The sequence below is a fragment of the Anopheles coluzzii genome, chromosome 2, assembly GCF_943734685.1.
Source record: "Anopheles coluzzii chromosome 2, AcolN3, whole genome shotgun sequence".
NCBI lineage: Eukaryota > Metazoa > Arthropoda > Insecta > Diptera > Culicidae > Anopheles > Anopheles coluzzii.
In genome coordinates, this window is record NC_064670.1 from 54,419,241 (window position 1) to 54,438,176 (window position 18,936).

An 18,936-nucleotide genomic window follows, 5' to 3' on the forward strand; every position below is an offset into this window, starting at 1 on the left:
TGAACTATTCTGGCGAAAGAATTTGTCAATAATTTTCGTATTTTTTTGTAACTCGATTCAGGATTCGATTTTAAAGTGGAAATTTAAGCTGTATTATACGATGCTGATAGTGACACTTTATGAATATTATGGACATTTTCTGTATGGTTATCATGGATAAGTAACAGTTCACTATTGATGTAAATCTTACCATTCCATTTGGTGTCCCGAACTAGTCTTTCTTCAGTGTACGGTAATCGATCATGCGCACTTTTGCAGCAACGCTCTCTCTCTCTCTCTCTCTGTCTCTCTCTCTCTCTCTCTCTCTCTCTCTCTCTCTCTCTCTATTTATCTCTCTCTCTCTCTCTCTCTCTCTCTCTCTCTCTCTCTATTTCTTTATCTCTTTAAACGAGTGAATATTCGTCCAAGAGATCGGGTAAAGCCAGTAGTATCGAGAAATCCTTCCATCTATCTAGTCGCATTCGGTAAGGAAAGCCAAAGCCTGAGTAGTCGGATTTGTCAACATTATAAAACGTATCCACATGAGGCTATTTACCTTGCAATAGTGCAGTGATATGCAGCCACAAGTTAATGTTTTTATTTGCTTTTCGTTTCCGTATCTGCCGTCTTACGTGCGACGCCTAGAACGTCTGATTTTCCTACACCACCTACAGTGCAAGTGTGTGAGTGCGTGCTGTAATCAATTTCCCAACGAGGGGAAATGTTGGTCAAATGTGAAGGTTACTCCTGAAAATGTAATGAAAACAAACAACAAACGTATCGGCATACTGCAAAATGAGGAAGGTGCTTATATCTTCCATCTGGTATCGTTCGCGTTTTTTCATTTTTCTATCGTTTTGGCAATGGTTGACCAGGTTGGAGTTTTGTTCGTACCTTTAATACACACGTTTGTTGCTCTCCGGTGACACAATCCCTTGGCAAAAGTGGCCATAAGCCCGTCCGTAATTTATGGGACAGTGGGACGCTTTTGTAGGTCGGAATTGTTTCTATTTTTGTACAATGCAGAAGCGCGGAACCTTTAATAAATGTTCTCTGTGGCGGTTGTAAGATTTGGAACAGCTTTGGCTACGTTAGCGGCTTAGCGGTCGGTAGTAGCTCGCAGTCGGTGATGCGTGGGAAGCACATTTATTATTGATCGCTCACCGGCCAACAATGCGAGTAACAAAACAACTCTTTTCGCAGGTCGATTCGCAAAAGGTTTGTTTGGATATATCTTTTTTTGTCATACAGAATGGTGAGTGTTTGACGATAAAGCATAAAGTCCTTTGCAGGAATTATAAGTAAGGTTTTCGAAGTGATTAAATCAATAGAACCACTCGACGGTCTCCATACTTGAGATTATTTACACGAGGATTACAAAAAATGAGCCATTTCATTTAAAACAATAAAACGCTACACACATCGGTATAAGAAGCGCCGTGACATTGAAAGATACGGGAGCATGTACGAGGAGCAGGCACGAGCGAGCACGCGTCCATATAACGAAGTTAAATAAAACTCTTCAATGTAGGACAATTTCCGGCCGATTGGAAACACTCGCTGCTTATCGATAAAACTGTAGTATCATTGGAAAGCGGTGAAGCGCGCGAGTTTGAACATCGTCGTCGTCATCATTATGGCGATTACACAACCTAGCGCCTAGAACTGCATTCGGTACACCACCGCGGGTGGCAGGATGCAGTGTATTTGCGCCGTTCAGTAACGGTATGATTGCAAATTAAACACAGTGCAGCTCTCTACTACACGCACGTTTGGCACACTAACATCGTAACTTGCGCGAGATCTTATCAGTTACTGGTATGTACCCCCTACAGCTGTTGCATTCTGGATATCCGCACATACCTGCACGCTGCAACTTGCACATGTACAGCGAATGATCAGCGGTGAAACAGTGCACTCTCTCCCACTCTTGGTGCATTTATACACGTTCAGGGTCAATACGCACACATGGTGAGAGATTCATTGGTGTAAACGTGCACGTGACTTCCTGTAACGACAGTTGAAATGCTGTAATAACAGTTGAAATGCTGTATCTAGTGCACACAATGATGCTGATAATACACTAAATAATGCCATGCCGAAATAATGCTATGTCTCTCGTAGGTGTGTGATATTCACAAAAAATATTCTCTCTTTTTATGCTTTCAATCTTTGAAATAGTGTATGAAAAGCGTCCAAACGTGTGGCGTCACTAATACTACTTCAAACCGGCACGAAGCGCAAGTGTGCGACACACCAGCGAAAGTGCATCGATCGCGAGAATTGATCACCACTTGCCAAGTCCTCCCCCCCCCCCCCCACCTCCATTCCACGCTATGCTGGTTTTTTATTCTTTTCCCCGTCGTCCGTTCGTCTGCTTATTTATAGCATATTCCACCTGCCCCGGCTCAACGAAACCCGGTCACCGACTGCATCCCAGTCTGGTGATATAATAACGTACACACTCCGCCAGCACGCTCATAGGCGGAACACTTTAGAAAAACTTAGCCTCAAAAAGCTTGCTCAAACATCACGAACAGCAAAAGGCAATGAAGCGAGGAACACCGTTTCCGTAGGGCGGATGCCGCAAAAGCACACGAGTTCGAACCGAACGATGGCCGACCGATGGCACCGGGCGCGCTAGTTCAGCTAGTGGCGGGGCGATCGATGCCAGCGATGATATATCCGTTCACTTGCTCGCCGAACGTCGAGGTCTCGAGTCGTTTTCGATCGTACACCGTGACCGGTTTGCCTACGATCCCCATATCCATCTTTGCGAAGGACATCCTTGCCGTTACTGCCTGCATTCGCCACAACCTAGTGGCGCGCTTCGATCGACAGTTGGAGCTAAAATCCTTCGCTCCACGGGAATCAACGTTTGTCAAGGTAAAAGGGCGGCAATTACGCATCCAGCTCGTGCCACTAAAGCAGTGCAGCCTCCGACATGTGCCATTTAGTTCTGTGTCTAGTGCATCTGTTCAGTAGCAGGCAAACTGCAGAACTGCGATTCCCTGTTAATATTATGTAACCAGATCTTGGCATCCCAGACTATACACAGGTGTTTTACGTGGCGTGTCAGTGTGTTTGGAACGCGAGTAGAGCGATCATGAAAGAGTCCCAAATTTACCCAACCCCTCCGCTGTTGGGTCGGCGTAATGGCGAGTGCTTTGTGAGTTGAACGCGCGACGAGTGCTTTAAATTTGGTACTGTGCAGTGATCAGTGGGCGATCCTTTTTGGCGCTGTCGATTTTTTACATAACCGTGCCCATCTCGCTAGATAATGATTACGATCTAAGCTAAACCCCCCGGATCAGTGTCGTAGCGAGCGAATTGCACGATCTCCCTGTCTTTCGAGTGCATGTATTAATAGAATGGAATGTTACGACGTTTTTGCTACCGTGGGTAGTTTTGATATTCCGTCTTAATTAGCTAACGATCGGTCACAACGGCTGAGCGCGACACGGTACGGTTTAGGTACGACAAAACCAAAACAACGGAACGATAGAAAACCCCACCGGGAGAGGTTCTTCGCACTTTCTTTGCTCGGTTTATCGGACATGATTGATGCTTGTTTTGTGCGCCAACGATGGCAACGGATCTGAATTTTGCGTTAGAATGATACCACTGGTACACAGCTCGGTACACACGATCACACGATCAGCTGTGAACGATACGTTGATGGATGCGTTTCGCGTTTCATTTGCCGCCCCAGTTTGCTGCCGCTTGAGACAGGACACGATCATGCGCCTGATTTTTGTAGTGAGATCACGTGACTGATCGGTGCAAAGGATTGCTATGTTCCCCCTGAGGGTGATCGTGGATTACCACTATCTGTTTGTTTGTTTGTAGTAGCATAGCATATGTTTGTGCGTGTAATAGCAGCAGTACCAGTTACAATTAGACCTTGCCACATGAAATCAGCTGCGCGCACACTGCGCTATAAATCCATTCGCTTTAAATGTTTCGGCGTCGCTGTGAATCATCAGCCTCTGTCAACATGCTGCGCGATGATGTCATTTAAGCGATCCAAACGACGCCACGGCCATAGTTTTGTATGGTTTTGCACGCTTGGCTACATTCGCGATACATAACGGCTGCTTCCTTTCCGCAGCCAAGCCAACTAGCCGCGTGTTTCGTGATGTCTGTCTGCCGTCGTATCGTGTTTTAATGATTCTTTTTTCGAGCTTTACGATTCTTGCAAAGCGTGATCCACGATCAAGGGCAAAACATTTCGCGAACTGCGAAGGGGTTTACTTTTTTTTTCCTTTTCAAACCTTTAGGCACACAAGGGAGCAGATCATCAAGGCCAAACATTACAATCTCGGTCTAGACGGTAGAAAACGTCCACATCTTGCACGTTGCACGGAGACACAGCACGAAGTGTATATGTGTAATGTGTGATGTTTCCCACTAACCACTGCCTGCCTCTCTGCTCGATATCTCCTTTATATGACCTCTACTCGGTTAGGGCAACTTGAGGCAGTGTCTACCATTACACCATCCCACGAGGATACTGACACTTGGGCCGTCACTGGCTTATCACGTGTAGGTTTCAATGAACAAACAAACGTAAGCGTTTCGTTAAAAAAAACACATCACACATTGCGCGTAATTATCTTGTGTTCGGCTGCGTATTGGCATTTATCTCTAAAGAGGACGCCACGCAGCAATAAAACGTAAACTAACAACACCAGTCGTGGCGTGTACGAACGCTGTGGTACTGCCGTGTGCATTAGAGGGACCGGAACGGTAATGATAATTGTTCTATTCCTGAGGACAATGATTAATTTATTGCATCGCACCATCCGAGTATGAAGCGATACGGCATTGCGTAGTGATTTTTCCTTCAGATTAAAGTCAGCGGTATTTACTAACGACGAATGAATGTTGCAGCCGCCGTGCAATACGCGAATCCGCGATGGAGTTTATTATCAGTAGCCCTATCGGCAAAGCAGCACGTGTTAGTACCGGCACGGTTGGGATAGAAATCAGATTATAATATTTTTATAATTGCCATGAAATCGTCTTCTATTCATTAGCTCACTTTTACCTTCGCAGTTCCTAATTGAAATATTGTGATGCTCCCTGTTTCCAGCAGCCTTTCGCACGAACCCGCTAATCAACAATGGCATCGAGACTTCGAAAGTTCGGCGTGACTGCAGCCGGTATCGCGATCGGTGCCGCCCTGTCCACCTATGCCCTGCAGCACAAAGATACGCCCCAGTATCAGGTAAGCTCGGCAACCGACCCGGTTTATGGCCAGCTCAAACAATCGTGTGTTTCGTTCTGCAAACAGGTTCAAATGGAGGAAATGCAACGTATTCGACGTAAGCGAACGCTGCCTTCACGATCGGAACAGATCAAGGCGCTGCAGAGCGACGAAGAGTACGATGTGCTGATCATCGGTGGTGGAGCCACTGGGGCCGGCTGTGCACTAGATTCGGTCACGCGCGGACTTAAGACCGCCCTGGTCGAAGCGGACGACTTCGCCAGCGGTACCTCGTCACGATCAACCAAGCTGATCCATGGTGGTGTGCGATATCTGCAGAAAGCCATTCTCGGTGTAAGATGATCATATTGCTTCCACAGCCCATAGAATGCTAAACTAAGGTTGTCGGTTTGTGCTTCTTACAGTTGGACATTGAACAGTACCGGATGGTAAAAGAAGCTCTGCACGAGCGCGCCTCAATGCTGCGATCGGCGCCACATCTGACCAGACCACTGCCGATCATGCTTCCCGTTTACACGTTAGTTTTTGCCTGGTTTTGCTGCATCCTACCTTTCCGTCCTACCTCTTATGTTTACAATATTAATCGACTATATCGTCTCGTTCATCGTCTCGTTTTTTCAGCTGGTGGCAAATTCCGTACTTCTGGGTCGGTATTAAGGCGTACGATTTCGTCGCTGGCGATCGTAACGTGAAAAGCTCGTACTATCTGTCCCGCGCCGATGCGCTGGAACTGTTTCCCATGTTGCGCGGTGATAAACTGTGCGGAGCTATCGTGTACTACGACGGACAGCAGGATGACGCACGTATGAATCTGGCCATCGCACTGACCGCGGCACGCCATGGCGCTGCCATCACGAACCACGTCGAGGTGTTGGAGCTGCTGAAGAAAAAGGGCGACGATGGTAAGGATGTGCTGTGTGGCGCCAAGGTCCGCGATAACATTAGCAAAAAGGAGTGGACGATCAAGGCAAAGTGTATCATCAACGCGACCGGTCCGTTTACGGACTCGATCCGCAAAATGGATAACCCGACGGTGAAGGAAATCTGCTGCCCGAGCTCGGGCGTGCATATTGTGCTGCCGGGATACTACAGCCCACAGCAAATGGGTCTGCTCGATCCGGACACTTCGGACGGTCGCGTTATCTTCTTCCTGCCCTGGCTGAACGGCACGATCGCCGGTACCACGGACTCGCCGTGCGATGTAACGCGCACCCCCACGCCCACCGAGGATGAGATCCAGTTCATTCTGAGCGAAATCAAGAACTATCTCAACAAGGACGTTGATGTTCGCCGTGGTGATGTGCTGTCGGCGTGGAGTGGCATCCGACCGCTGGTGTCCGATCCGAACAAGGAGGACACGCAATCGCTGGCTCGCAACCACATCGTGCACGTGAGCGACTCGAAGCTGATCACGATTGCCGGTGGCAAGTGGACGACGTTCCGAGCGATGGCCGAGCACACGATCGATGCTGCCATCAAGGCGTGCAACCTGAAGCCCGAGCGCGGTTGTGTCACCGATGGGCTGTGGATTGAGGGCGCCCAGGGATGGACACCGACGATGTACATCCGCTTGGTGCAGGATTTGGGTCTGGAGGTAGAGGTGGCCAAACATCTGGCCATATCGTACGGCGATCGAGCGTTTGCCGTGGCCAAGCTGGCTACGCTGACTGGCAAGCGTTGGCCCATCATCGGCAAGAAGCTGCATCCGGAGTTCCCGTACATTGATGCGGAGGTGCGCTACGGCATTCGCGAGTATGCCTGCACTTGCGTGGACATGATTTCGCGCCGTTTGCGACTGTCGTTCCTGAATGTGCAGGCCGCTATCGAGGCGCTCCCCATGATTGCAGACATCATGGCGGAGGAGCTAAAGTGGTCAAAGGACGAAAAGGAGCGCCAGATAAAGCAGTGCGAACACTTCCTGCAGACGCAGATGGGCCACCAAGCTAACCGCACACTGAAGGAGAAGGTACCGATCAATTTCTCCAAGCAGGAGGTTGACATGTACGTGAAGCGCTTCGAAACGATCGACAAGGAGAAGAAGGGCTACGTGTCGATCACCGACATTAAGCGCGCAATGAAGTCGTTCGGCGATGCGGAGGTCAGTGGCGAAGAGCTGCACGACATTCTCAAGGAAATCGACACCAACATGAACGGACAGGTCGAGCTGGAGGAGTACCTACAGGTATGGTAGATTGCGTTAGACGCTTCGACCACCTTCCGGTGAGAGTAATCGATTAATTTGTGCTTGTTGATCTTTCGCGTTCGCAGATGATGTCGGCAATCAAGTCCGGATTTGTATCGCACTCTCGGTTTGCTGCGGTGGCGGAACAGGAAGAAATCCGCAAGGAGCAGGAACGTCTCAAGAAGCAGATCACCATCGAGCGATCTGGAGGTGGCTTATAAGCGCCCGGGCAGGATTATCCGGCCAGGTGGCCCCAATCGATTGGCTTGCGGACGATGCACAATCTTCGCGCCAGTCGATGTGCACCTGCGGGCACCTTGGCTTTGACAAACCTGCCGGCGTTCCTCTTATCCAGGTAATTGCGAAAACGCACAGAAACACACTAACGAGGGTCCCCCCTCCTATCCTTCTTTTCTCTCTCCGTTCCGTTTACAGCCACTCAACGAAAGTCAAACTAAAACTCTGCGCGTTTGTGTCTTCAAACTGCCGCCACTAAAGCATGTCCTCTACCTGTTTAATCCACCAACATTTGCACTCAATGCGCATTTGTGTGAACACCGTTGTGCATTTGCGAGGCTAGAAACCAAAGCAACTCAAAGCATATACACTCACCAAGAAACCTCCTATTTGTATCCCGTTGTTGTTAATATGATTGCATTTTTGCGCATCGTCGATCGTGCATCGTATGCAGTTGTGTATCTGTAAAAGCTGTCCAACTGTCGCTGTTCGCTTGCCAAGCGAATGGAACGGCGGGCAGTGTATTGCTAACCAGCCCCTGCGTGCTGATAGTAAATCGAGTAACTTATTCTATTCTGTAAGATCATACCAGTGTACATATAATTGTTGTAAGTCACAGCGCATTGTAAGTGTAATTACCACTCTCGGATTGTTTACTGTTTGGAGAAGTTTTCTGGGAGTTTAACCAAAAGAACGCAAACCTCCGAAAGATAGATAAAATGAAGAAATCGTACAAAAACGAACAAACACACCAGGAGAGCATTATTTTAAAAAAAAAAGCTCTGTCTCCATTGCTACTCTTTGGTGGTGGAGATTTGATGGTTCTTTGATGTTCTGTTAGATCCAACGCGATCGATTTTTAAACGCCAATAGGACAGAGAAGGGATCATCTGTATTCTCGCATACCAATGTGTAGGTAATTCTATTGCAAATATCCAAAAAGTTCTTTATTTGCGGTGATTTAAATTTTTGAAATATTTAACAACACAAACAAATAAACAGCCTTTAAAAACTAGTTCTTTAAAAACGAACCAAGAATGTTTATTTGTTTGATGTGGTTTATAAGTAGTATTGCACATAATTGATGTAATATTACAGTAATTGAGTTCAATTCGAAATCATGCTTTAATGTGTATGTTTGTATGTGATCTTGTTTATGTGTTTATGTGTGTTTAACCATTCATTTCTCGTTATTGCTTTGCATTTTAATTATCAATCTTCACATGTAGGTTCATTTGTATTTTGTTACTTTTCCTTCATTGTATTCACCATGTGGTTTATTGACCATTATGTATAAATGATTGTTTAAGCTTTTACATTGCTTCGTTTGTTATTGTCCATGTTGAATACAATTAATAGTAACTTTTTCCTTATTTTTTCTCATCTCTCATCGTTCCTCCAAACCATTTGTTTTAGCTAAGTGCTGTACCACGAACACGGCTGTTATTTGTGACAATGGATAACTTATGGTTGCTTGCATAACACCCAGGATGACCTTCGCTCCTCTACAACGCGATAAAAGACCTTACTCATCGGCAGTTCCCACGTGCTCCCTGTTGGTTGGTGAATTGATGTTAAGATACAGATTATTTTAAATTCGAATTACTTTTGATCTTCACAATTCACAATTTATTTATTCGTACAACTACTTTCATTGTTTCTATCTGATCGATTGGCTTTGCAAGCTTCGTCAGGGTTCGGCACTACCCGATACAAACAATGCGCATAAATTATTAAGTTAATGTCCACAAACAAACAACGAAAAAAGTGGAATTGCAAAAACCATGAACCTGAAAAATGTGCTTGATAGCACATTTCACGCTTTCTGTTTCGTTACGTTTGAAGAAAGTTTTTAAGATTAATGGCTAAGGATAATTCGATGCAAAATGTCAAAATATAAAAAATATGCGGAAAAAAGAGAGCTAAATACGTTAATACCATTTCACTCGTAATGGGTTGGAAAACGTTGAGAAATTTAAAAGATCATCCTGTGTTTACCTTGTTATTTATTTTTTTTGTTTCTTCTCTACGGGACGGTCTCGTGATACAGTCGTCAACTCGCACCGCGTAACAACATTGCCCATCGTAGGTTCAATCCCCGTATCAACCGTGCCCCGTAACGATGACTTTGACCACCATATCCGACTGTGCATAGTCTTTTTCTCAATAGCCTGTTACGAAGAAAAGGGCAATATAATATAATCATTTACGTGTGTTGTCCTATTATACACCCATGAGCATAATTTTCTCCCTTCGTGTTTTCCTTCCCATATGCCAGTGATGTCAAACTCGTTTTGGGACGCGGGCCGGAATGCAGTTAAAAATATTTTTTCGGTTCTGCAGTTCAGCGGCAAAGGGGAGGTTTCACTGATTCAAATTCCAGTTTTAAATCTGTATTAAAGTCTATTTTGTCTTATAAAAACCAAAAAAAAAAACAGGCCGGAAGGATGAGGTGGTTGTGGAGGTTTTTTTTACCTTTTTAAAGATTCTACTTAAGTATTGACTTAATGGGCATATGAATGATTTTCCCCTGTTGTGGAAGAATTTTCAAATAATAATAGATTTTAATGTAGGTCAACTGTTAGTTTTTCCTTAGCCGTGGCTTTCTATCGGCGAAAATCATTAAAGACAAATCCTTGGACCTAGAATCATACCTACATATTTTGATAGGCTCCAACAAATCGATTCATAACAAAAAAAAAATCCCAAAAATTGTTGATTATGTAGAAATAAGGAATAGGGAAATAAAACGGTACTAAGCGAACCAGTTCATGATATTTACTCATATCTTCAGTGGTTCAGTCCTAAATCGAAATTTTATAATTCTTATGTTCAGTTAAGCGAGTACAACAAATTGAGCCAGTATCTAAAAACACTCATTGAAAACCAAGCGTGGCCATTTAAATAATTTTCGGAACTAGTATTCTAAACTTAGGTCATTTAAGAGACACACGAATTATAAATGCAGCCTTTAGACAGCGCCAATGACTAATAACGATAACTCATAATTATAACACTACATCGGTAAATATTGGCTAGCCATGAGGTCATTTGATTTTCGGCAGAGACATAATGGAAGAGTACCCCCATCAGTGAAGTAAAGAATGCGGTGTTCCATTGCGTAGTTTCTAAGCCAGACAATAAGTGAAAATATGAGGAGTCTGTCTTTAGGCTACCGCCACTTATAATAAAAAAACACACGCTACATGCCGTCTTAGCGGTCCTGCTTCATGCAAAAAACTGCCAAATATATTCGCGGGCTGCATTTGGCCCACGGGCCGTATGTTTGACATGTCTGCCATAAGCCAATTTAAAAACTAAAAAAAATCTATGATATATTTTAATTTGTACAGTCGATTGATTGTCATACAAACAGCCTACAATCCAATTGTTTCAGGACAGAAGATCAGATAATCGCATCGATTGCAATACTTTTCTCGCATTTTATGCTCATCCCATCGTACTGCATGGTACAAATGAAGGAGGTCCTCGGTACGCACAACGGGCGTTTATTTTACTCCTAGTTTCCGGGGCTAGATTCCAAGCGTGTTGCCTGCCTGCCAGTCAATCTGCCTATGGAAATGTGTTCGAAGCCAGCCCAGAAACAATCAAAGTACACCCCGACCTTCCCCGGCAAGCTAATTCGCATACAAACATGTATGAAGAAGGGGCAGATGCAACACACCCAAACATTACAACGTTGCCGCTGTTCTCATGAATGTGTTGGGCCGCTTCGAGCACATTCCCTTTCCTTGTCACTCGCGCACGATGCACGCATGGAAGGATGAAAAGCAGCATGTGCTCTGTTTCATGCGTCGTACTAGAGCATCCTTTTCCGTCAGGCTGTTTGCGCTGTCGATGCTTGCTAGCCAGCAGAAGGCAAGCGTCGAATCAAACTCTCTCTTCCCGCTTTCCTGAAGTAGCGCTGCACTGCTCTACCTATCAGCTCTTTTTCCACCAAACAGCCGAAAGACTCGTTTGATTATCGCATGGATCGCCACCGAAACGCCTGCTCCGGAGCGCTTGGCATTTCGTGGATGGGTAACTTTACGCACGGGGACGAACCAGGACCGCACACGCACACCGTTTCTGAGGGTGTTCCTTGAGCGAGATCTTGCGACCAATGGTAATTGTTTTAAGCGGTTCCTTTTTCATTATTAGCTATGCATTGCTAAACGCAAGCAGGACAAACACTTCTAAAAACATGCTTGTGATACCCCAAAAGACCATCATTCAAGTGAAAATTGTAATACATGCCGTAGTGCAGCAATGCACCGGTCACTGACACTTGCCGTGTGGGAAGTGGGATGAAATGTGTTCCAGAGCATAGTTTAAGGGGTCTGTACAGGGGGCGTGGTACCGACATTTGCGCCCTGTTTTATTTCAACCTAAAACAGAATTTGAATTGGCGCTGCAATACGCACGTGTGTTCGCCATTTCTCCGCCTTTCGTTATCAATCGGTTGGAGAAGCGACAGATCGTTCCTCAAGATCATGGATCCAAGATCTAACGTCAAAAATTGTCTAATAAACCTTCGTTAAGCAATCTTTGAATCCCGGATACTTTTTGTGGTCCGAATTTAACCATAGTATCATTTCCAGTTTGATATGTTAGTTTGCTTTGATATGTTTGATATGTTAGTATATAATCTTATCCTATTTTGCGATCTAAAAACGACATATTCGGGGAGTAATTTAAATTAAAAAAAAAACAAGAACAAAATCGACCACTTTTTTCAAGAACATGGATTAAATAATAAAAAAAAAAATTAGTATCATTGTTCATTTGTTTTCATATGCATACCCTTAACCAGCACACTTACAGTTCTGGAACAAATTATTTTACTTTTCATACAGAAATTTAAAAGCTGAGACCATTTGTTTTTGGCTGCTTATTTCACATTGAATGCGAGGTAATTGTATTTTTTTGCCAACGGAACAGTTTTTCCAAGTACCAGGTTAATAATAATGTGTATTGTTCTGATTATGTCTTTTTAATTTTTTTTATTATTTATAGGATTATGTCTTCCCCCTATCGCAAGCTTACATAACATCCTTATTTGTATAAAAATAAAAAAAATAACTAAATAACAAAACCGACAGCAATTAATCAGTCACAATAACATAACTAATACACATAGTACATACACATCGAACGGTAAAATAAATTACATGTTTTTAAAATCACCAAACCAAAGTATGCAAAAAACCTAATGCTACTTAAGCTAATGCTAAACAGCGGCGGATCTAACGGTAGGCGTAGTAGACAGCCGTCTTTCGCCGAGGGGCCCCGTAGGTCGCTAGTCTGTAGTATGCAGTACAAGTACATATGATGAAGTACAGTACATAAAAGTCGGCTGGCGAATCATTTGCTCGCCCTCCCCTCTCCGCTTACATTTACAGGGGCCTCAACTCGTCTTACCGTCTAGGGCCCCCGAAATCCTAAATCCGCCACTATAACATAAATGATTATTAAATGCCACTATCGCATCTATCCCTAAATTATGCTATGATCTACACTATTTCGTAGTGAGTTGTAAACTTTGGCCATTTGTAAAAGAAGATGATTGTCTAAAAAAATGTGTGTTGTTTCAATCATTTTTTTAAATTGAATACTAGAAAATAAATAAAAAAAAGTTTTGTTAAAATTCAAATAAAGTAACATATAATCTGCAGCATGTTGTTGCTCCAAATTAATCATTTGAATATAAAAGCTTAAATGCCTTTAATTCCCTAGAGTTGAAAATTTTACTAACTCATCGATTGACTGATTTTTTTAATAGTCAAAAGTAACAAAAACGAATATATAATTGGATTAAAAAACTTAACGATATGATAGCCAGACGCATTGCAGACTCTTGCAGGTCACACTTGATTCGGAGACCGGAGTTCAAGTAGAACGTAAAACCTTTCGCGCTATCAAATCCTCTTTCTAAACTATTGCAAAGCAATAGAAAAAAGCGAGGATTTCCTACTCACGTAGAGTGTTTCCGTGTTGTGGCAAAGTTAGTAAGAAGCAAGCTGAACGATTTTTCATTCGGTAGCTTATTACCATATCAGACTACTAATGCCCATGCCAGACGCACCTGTTACGATAGAAAGAATTGGATCCTAATGTGTCAACAGCGAAGCAGTGAACAGGATTTTTGAATTTTAGCTCCACTCTTTTTATTTTCACCGACTGATCTAAAAGGATATCAAAATTCATACATGTTGTGCACAAGTCTGCTTTAGAATTTCACAGCTAATCGCATAATAAGGATCGTATTTTGGGAAGGCTCCACGAGGTTGCAATACACACGGTGGTCTTGCGCTCTGCTGGACTAGAACGTATACCATTACGATAGACACATATCACAAACAGAAAATATATGGTTGGTAGAAGAGATATTTCAAACATGAAGCAGCAAGAATTAGAGTGACGATCAATACGACGAAGACGATTGGGAGGTAGCGTGTTAATTTACGGTGACAATTTCGAGGTGGTAGAAGAGTTTTGTTACCATGGAAGAGTTTTGTTATCAGTAATTTCGGTCAACGATATCAGCAGCAAAACTATCAAAATAATAGCATAAATTATTAAAACTACGAAAGAGGCATCGTGCATACTTTGGTCTGCACCAACTGAGACGAAAAGGACCTAAGAGCACATCCCTGCAAGGTTAAAGATTATTTTCGAAGTGGTAAAAACTACATAATTTTGGTACAAAATCTTAATCTATATTTTTCTTGGTTATTGTTTAACAACGGGTTACTAAATATACACTATTTTCATAAACACTCTACGCCGGGGGCTTGGTTCTACGTATGGGGACACGGTCCATTCGGGGTTTGAACCCATGACGGGTATGTTGTTAAGTCGTGCGACTTGACGACTGTTTCACGAAAACCCGGTCCAATTATTGGTCGTCTATAGTAATTTATGACGGAAAAGTCCGGTAAAATTTAACATCTAACCTGTAATGTTGGCCAAAAGGCCAAAAAAACACATAATGTTAGTTGTTGGACTTTTGGATCACTTTAGGCAAGCGACTCGACATACAGACTCAGAGGAACGAATCTTCTGAGAGGAAATTCAGGAAATTCAGGAAACCAAGAAAAGAGAGTTTTATTCTAGTCGTGCTCAAAGCAGGATATTTTGGATGTAATCTAGTGAAAATTGAAAGAGATGTTCCATTTAGGACACGGTGATAACAAAGGGCCTCACAAAGATCATGAAAATGTACTACTCTTGAACGCTCGATCTAATCCGACTCTCCGATCCGATATGGTCACTCCTAATTGTCACGCAATCAATCACTCTATAGATTTCTTGCTATTATTCCTAACTCTGAATTCTAATGCTAATGCTGGAAATCAAGCTATGATTTAAAAGCATCCAGAATTCAAAGATGTTTTGATTAGCAAAGCATTAATAGAAAATGCCGGACGTTGGATCTTGGTCCCATAGTCTTAACCAGATGTAATCAAACTTATTAACTCGGAAATCCATTCGCTACCGCAATATCTGTGTCTATTATCGATGTTAAAGATATTCCATTTCAAATATAAACTGAATTAATCACAACTTCGTAGTGTTGCGAGCCGGATACAGAACTATCAGGGACCTCATGTAGCCCGCGGGCCACCAGTTTGACATACATGATCTTGAGGAACGATCTGTCGCTCCTCCAACCGATTGATAACGAAAGGCGGAGAAATGGCGAACACACGTGCGTATTGCAGCGCCAATTCAAATTCTGTTTTAGGTTGAAATAAAACAGGGCGCAAATGTCGGTACCACGCCCCCTGTACAGACCCCTTAAACTATGCTTTGGAACACATTTCATCCCACTTCCCACACGGCAAGTGTCAGTGACCGGTGCATTGCTGCACTACGGCGTGTAATACAATTTTCAATTGAATTATGGTCTTTTGAGGCATCACAACCAAGTTTTTAGAAGTGTTTGTCCTGCTTGCGTTTAGCAATGCATAGCTAATAATGAAAAAGGAACCGCTTAAAACAATTACCATTGGTCGCAAGATCTCGCTCAAGGAACACCCTCAGAAACGGTGTGCGTGTGCGGTCCTGGTTCGTCCCCGTGCGTAAAGTTACCCATCCTCGAAATGCCAAGCGCTCCGGAGCGGGCGTTTCGGTGGCGATCCATGCGATAATCAAACGAGTCTTTCGGCTGTTTGGTGGAAAAAGAGCTGATAGGTAGAGCAGTGCAGCGCTACTTCAGGAAAGCGGGAAGAGAGAGTTTGATTCGACGCTTGCCTTCTGCTGGCTAGCAAGCATCGACAGCGAAAACAGCCTGACGGAAAAGGATGCTCTAGTACGACGCATGAAACAGAGCACATGCTGCTTTTCATCCTTCCATGCGTGCATCGTGCGCGAGTGACAAGGAAAGGGAATGTGCTCGAAGCGGCCCAACACATTCATGAGAACAGCGGCAACGTTGTAATGTTTGGGTGTGTTGCATCTGCCCCTTCTTCATACATGTTTGTATGCGAATTAGCTTGCCGGGGTCGGTCGGGGTGTACTTTGATTGTTTCTGGGCTGGCTTCGAACACATTTCCATAGGCAGATTGACTGGCAGGCAGGCAACACGCTTGGAATCTAGCCCTGGAAACTAGGAGGCCTTGCGATTTGACTATGTAGTCACACTTGTGAGTGTGTGTGCGTGCTTGCGTGCGTAAAATAAACGCCCGTTGTGCGTACCGAGGACCTCCTTCATTTGTACCATGCAGTACGATGGGGATGAGCATAAAATGCGAGAAAAGTATTGCAATCGATGCGATTATATGCTTCTGTTATGAATCAATTGGATTGTAAGCTGTTTGTATGACAATCAATCGACTGTACAAATTAAAATATATCATAGAAAAATGTGTAGAAATTACAAAATTTTAATATATGAAGGAAACACGAAGGGAGAAAAAATATGCTCATGGGAGTCTAGGATGATGCGTCGTACTTGCTCAATGCTTCGCTTCTTTCGCCAGATCATTTTCTCTCCCATTCCAGCACGTTGTCTTGATGCCAGATTTAACCACGGCCCTAAAAATGTTACAATGTGGATTATGTGGGACCGTTTTCCACAAACAAATGAATAGGGTGTTATGTTGCTCGTGAGACCTCGTCCATCCTTGTCGATTGTGCCGAAATTGTAGGCCTCATCGAAAAAGGTATGCTTAAAAGCGTGTGCCGTGCGTTGGTCGAAAAAGGGGATGTGCTCCCTCGCTACCGTTTCATATTGTTTTCAATATAGCCTTCGGTACTATCTTTACCCGCTAGCAGCATAATTGTATGTGGCGTGCAGCGTAGGGTTGGTACCGCTAGTGAGTGAGTGAAACTATATGTTGCTCTTTCTCTTCGATGCAGCGTTGTACGGATGAGGGATGAAGAGCACATAAAACCAGCGATGGATGGGTGTGTTTGTGCGTGCGTGCAAGCATAGGTTGGTCGGGGTTGTATGCAAGTGTGTAGTTCATTTCGTGCGCAGCTCTTGCGAGGGATGCATGCTCGTCTGTGTGTCGTCGTGTCGTTGTGCAGCAAGAATTAGTTTATAAAAAGGCGCGAATAGTGCGTTAATCGAATATCATACTCTTTATCTTGGTTTATTGTGTTTCGAAAGGCAAACATCTGATTGATTGCAGTGCAATACGCTTTCCAAATCGACAGTGCAGCTGGCAATAGTTGTCGTCGAAAAGGTTTGGCGTTCGTCAAAGTTATAAAGCTGGCGATGTAAACGCAGCCAGTCGCCTGTCGTGGTGTGCGTGTGATCTTTTGGGGAAGTGTGTGATGTTTTATGTGGCTGTCACTTGGAAGAAGAAAAATGGGCACGCAGTGATCTAAACAGAGAAGACTAACAACAAATTAAAAGATAAAGTCAACACAGAGCAGTTACGGCGAATACTCTACGCAACGAACAAAGTTGTACAAAGTGATTGTGATCGTCCATGCGGTGTGTGGTGTGTGTGCCGCTACCCGTCGTACCGAAGGCACGCGGAATGTGTGATGGAAACTTGGTTTGTGACACCAGCCTTGGTGAGCGTGAAGATTTAGCCCAGTAGGGGAACCTCATAAAATGACGAAAAAGACAAAGCCCAAGATAGAATCGAGTGATTCGATCGAAACGGTTACTAAACCGGACAGTGAATCTGTACAGGTACGCGCCATTCGAATAAGTAATCAATTGTGTTGTAATGTAACTGCTCTTAGGTTCGCTCCGCCCCTCATCGCTGGGCAAAAATAGCGCATGGAAAGATCGACAGTAGCAAACGAAAGTAAAACATCAACATTTCAGCTATCTTCGTTGTGAATACGGAACGACGGAAAAACGATGATACGGGAGAAGTTATGATTCACGAACAATACATGCTGTGGGAGCTTTATTATTTCTTGTCTCGAACAATAGTAACAAGATAATCCTGCTCAACAATAATCAGGATACGATATCTTACTAACACATCATCAGCACAAGACCGTCTACAGTCTTGTCTTTTCCCGTTCCCTTTGGAACATGCTTCACATTCCATTAAATTGAGCTCCAGTTGTTGTTCGATTCTGTGTACTCGCATACAGCAACGATTTGTTTCGCATGACATAGATTGGTGTGTTAATGCTTTGTCTACTCCTTTCGCAAGTACGTGTAAGAAATTGGAGCATACGAACGAAAAGTACGCACGGTAGATGCAGTTACTGTTTCTCGAAAGCCATTCATTGTGTTTTCAATACATGTGCACAAACATGGCACTCATACTGTCGCACACCAATACTATCACATCGTCCTTTCGATGCAAAACAAAGTTGTACCTCTCACTCTCGCTCTCGCTCTCGCTCTCACTCTCTTGTACCTCTCGCGATGATAGGATTTGTTTATGTTTGATGTCCACGCCAACATGACATTTGTGTCGGATTAGTGTGGGTTATTTTTAATGCTTCAGCGCAGTTCTATTATTCCAATGCCCAAACAATTCCTTTTCGTTGTGTTTTGCAGTGATTAGCACTAGGACTACCTTGCTGCATGGCCGTGTAGATAAGAAATAACTCGTAAACGCTGTGCAGCTTCAGCTAAAATGAAGCGTCTGAAATAAACACGAGCAAGAATAACAGATTGACGAACATGTTTCTGAGTACGATGCAAGTGTCCAGCCTTCGTCAATACCGCAAAGTGTAGTAGGAAGCAATATGGATACGGGCCAGGGTGCATTGGCACCTGGGCAGGAAATACGAATCGTCAGTGCCTCGGTGGTGGCACATTTGCAAGCCCAAGGATTACAGGTCCGTTGCACGACAAGATATTTCTTACATTGTAACATTGCAT

The 18,936-nt window shown here is 43.9% G+C and overlaps 2 protein-coding genes across 12 annotated transcripts in view; both read left to right on the forward strand.

The window, feature by feature from the left end:
- The first annotated feature begins 361 nt into the window (after window positions 1-361).
- LOC120947799 (glycerol-3-phosphate dehydrogenase, mitochondrial) lies at window positions 362-9,547 on the forward strand. Of its 7 annotated transcripts, none has more exons than XM_040363525.2 (8): window positions 362-464; window positions 5,078-5,209; window positions 5,276-5,542; window positions 5,614-5,726; window positions 5,831-7,391; window positions 7,478-7,601; window positions 7,827-8,544; window positions 9,045-9,547. In XM_040363525.2, exons 2-7 carry the CDS (start codon window positions 5,105-5,107, stop codon window positions 7,847-7,849), a joined length of 2,193 nt encoding a protein of 730 aa, XP_040219459.2. In that variant the 5' UTR covers window positions 362-464; window positions 5,078-5,104; the 3' UTR covers window positions 7,850-8,544; window positions 9,045-9,547. The 7 variants fall into 7 exon arrangements, with proteins under 7 accessions (XP_040219459.2, XP_040219460.2, XP_040219458.2 ...); XM_040363526.2 differs by having other exon boundaries at window positions 423-464; window positions 5,075-5,209; XM_040363524.2 differs by lacking the exon at window positions 362-464 and adding an exon at window positions 2,638-2,865 and having other exon boundaries at window positions 5,075-5,209.
- A 7,540-nt stretch (window positions 9,548-17,087) lies between these two features.
- LOC120947823 (transcription factor Sp4-like) overlaps window positions 17,088-18,936 on the forward strand; it is a 9,340-nt gene continuing 7,491 nt past the window's right edge. For 2 of the 5 annotated variants that reach the window (XM_049605172.1, XM_049605175.1), the window contains exons 1-2: window positions 17,088-17,778; window positions 18,610-18,893. In XM_049605172.1, coding sequence (XP_049461129.1) covers window positions 18,801-18,893 — 93 coding nt within the window. In that variant the 5' untranslated portion in view covers window positions 17,088-17,778; window positions 18,610-18,800. The remainder of the gene's footprint in view (window positions 17,779-18,609; window positions 18,894-18,936) is intronic. The other 3 variants (XM_040363582.2, XM_049605173.1, XM_049605174.1) reach the window with 3 other exon arrangements.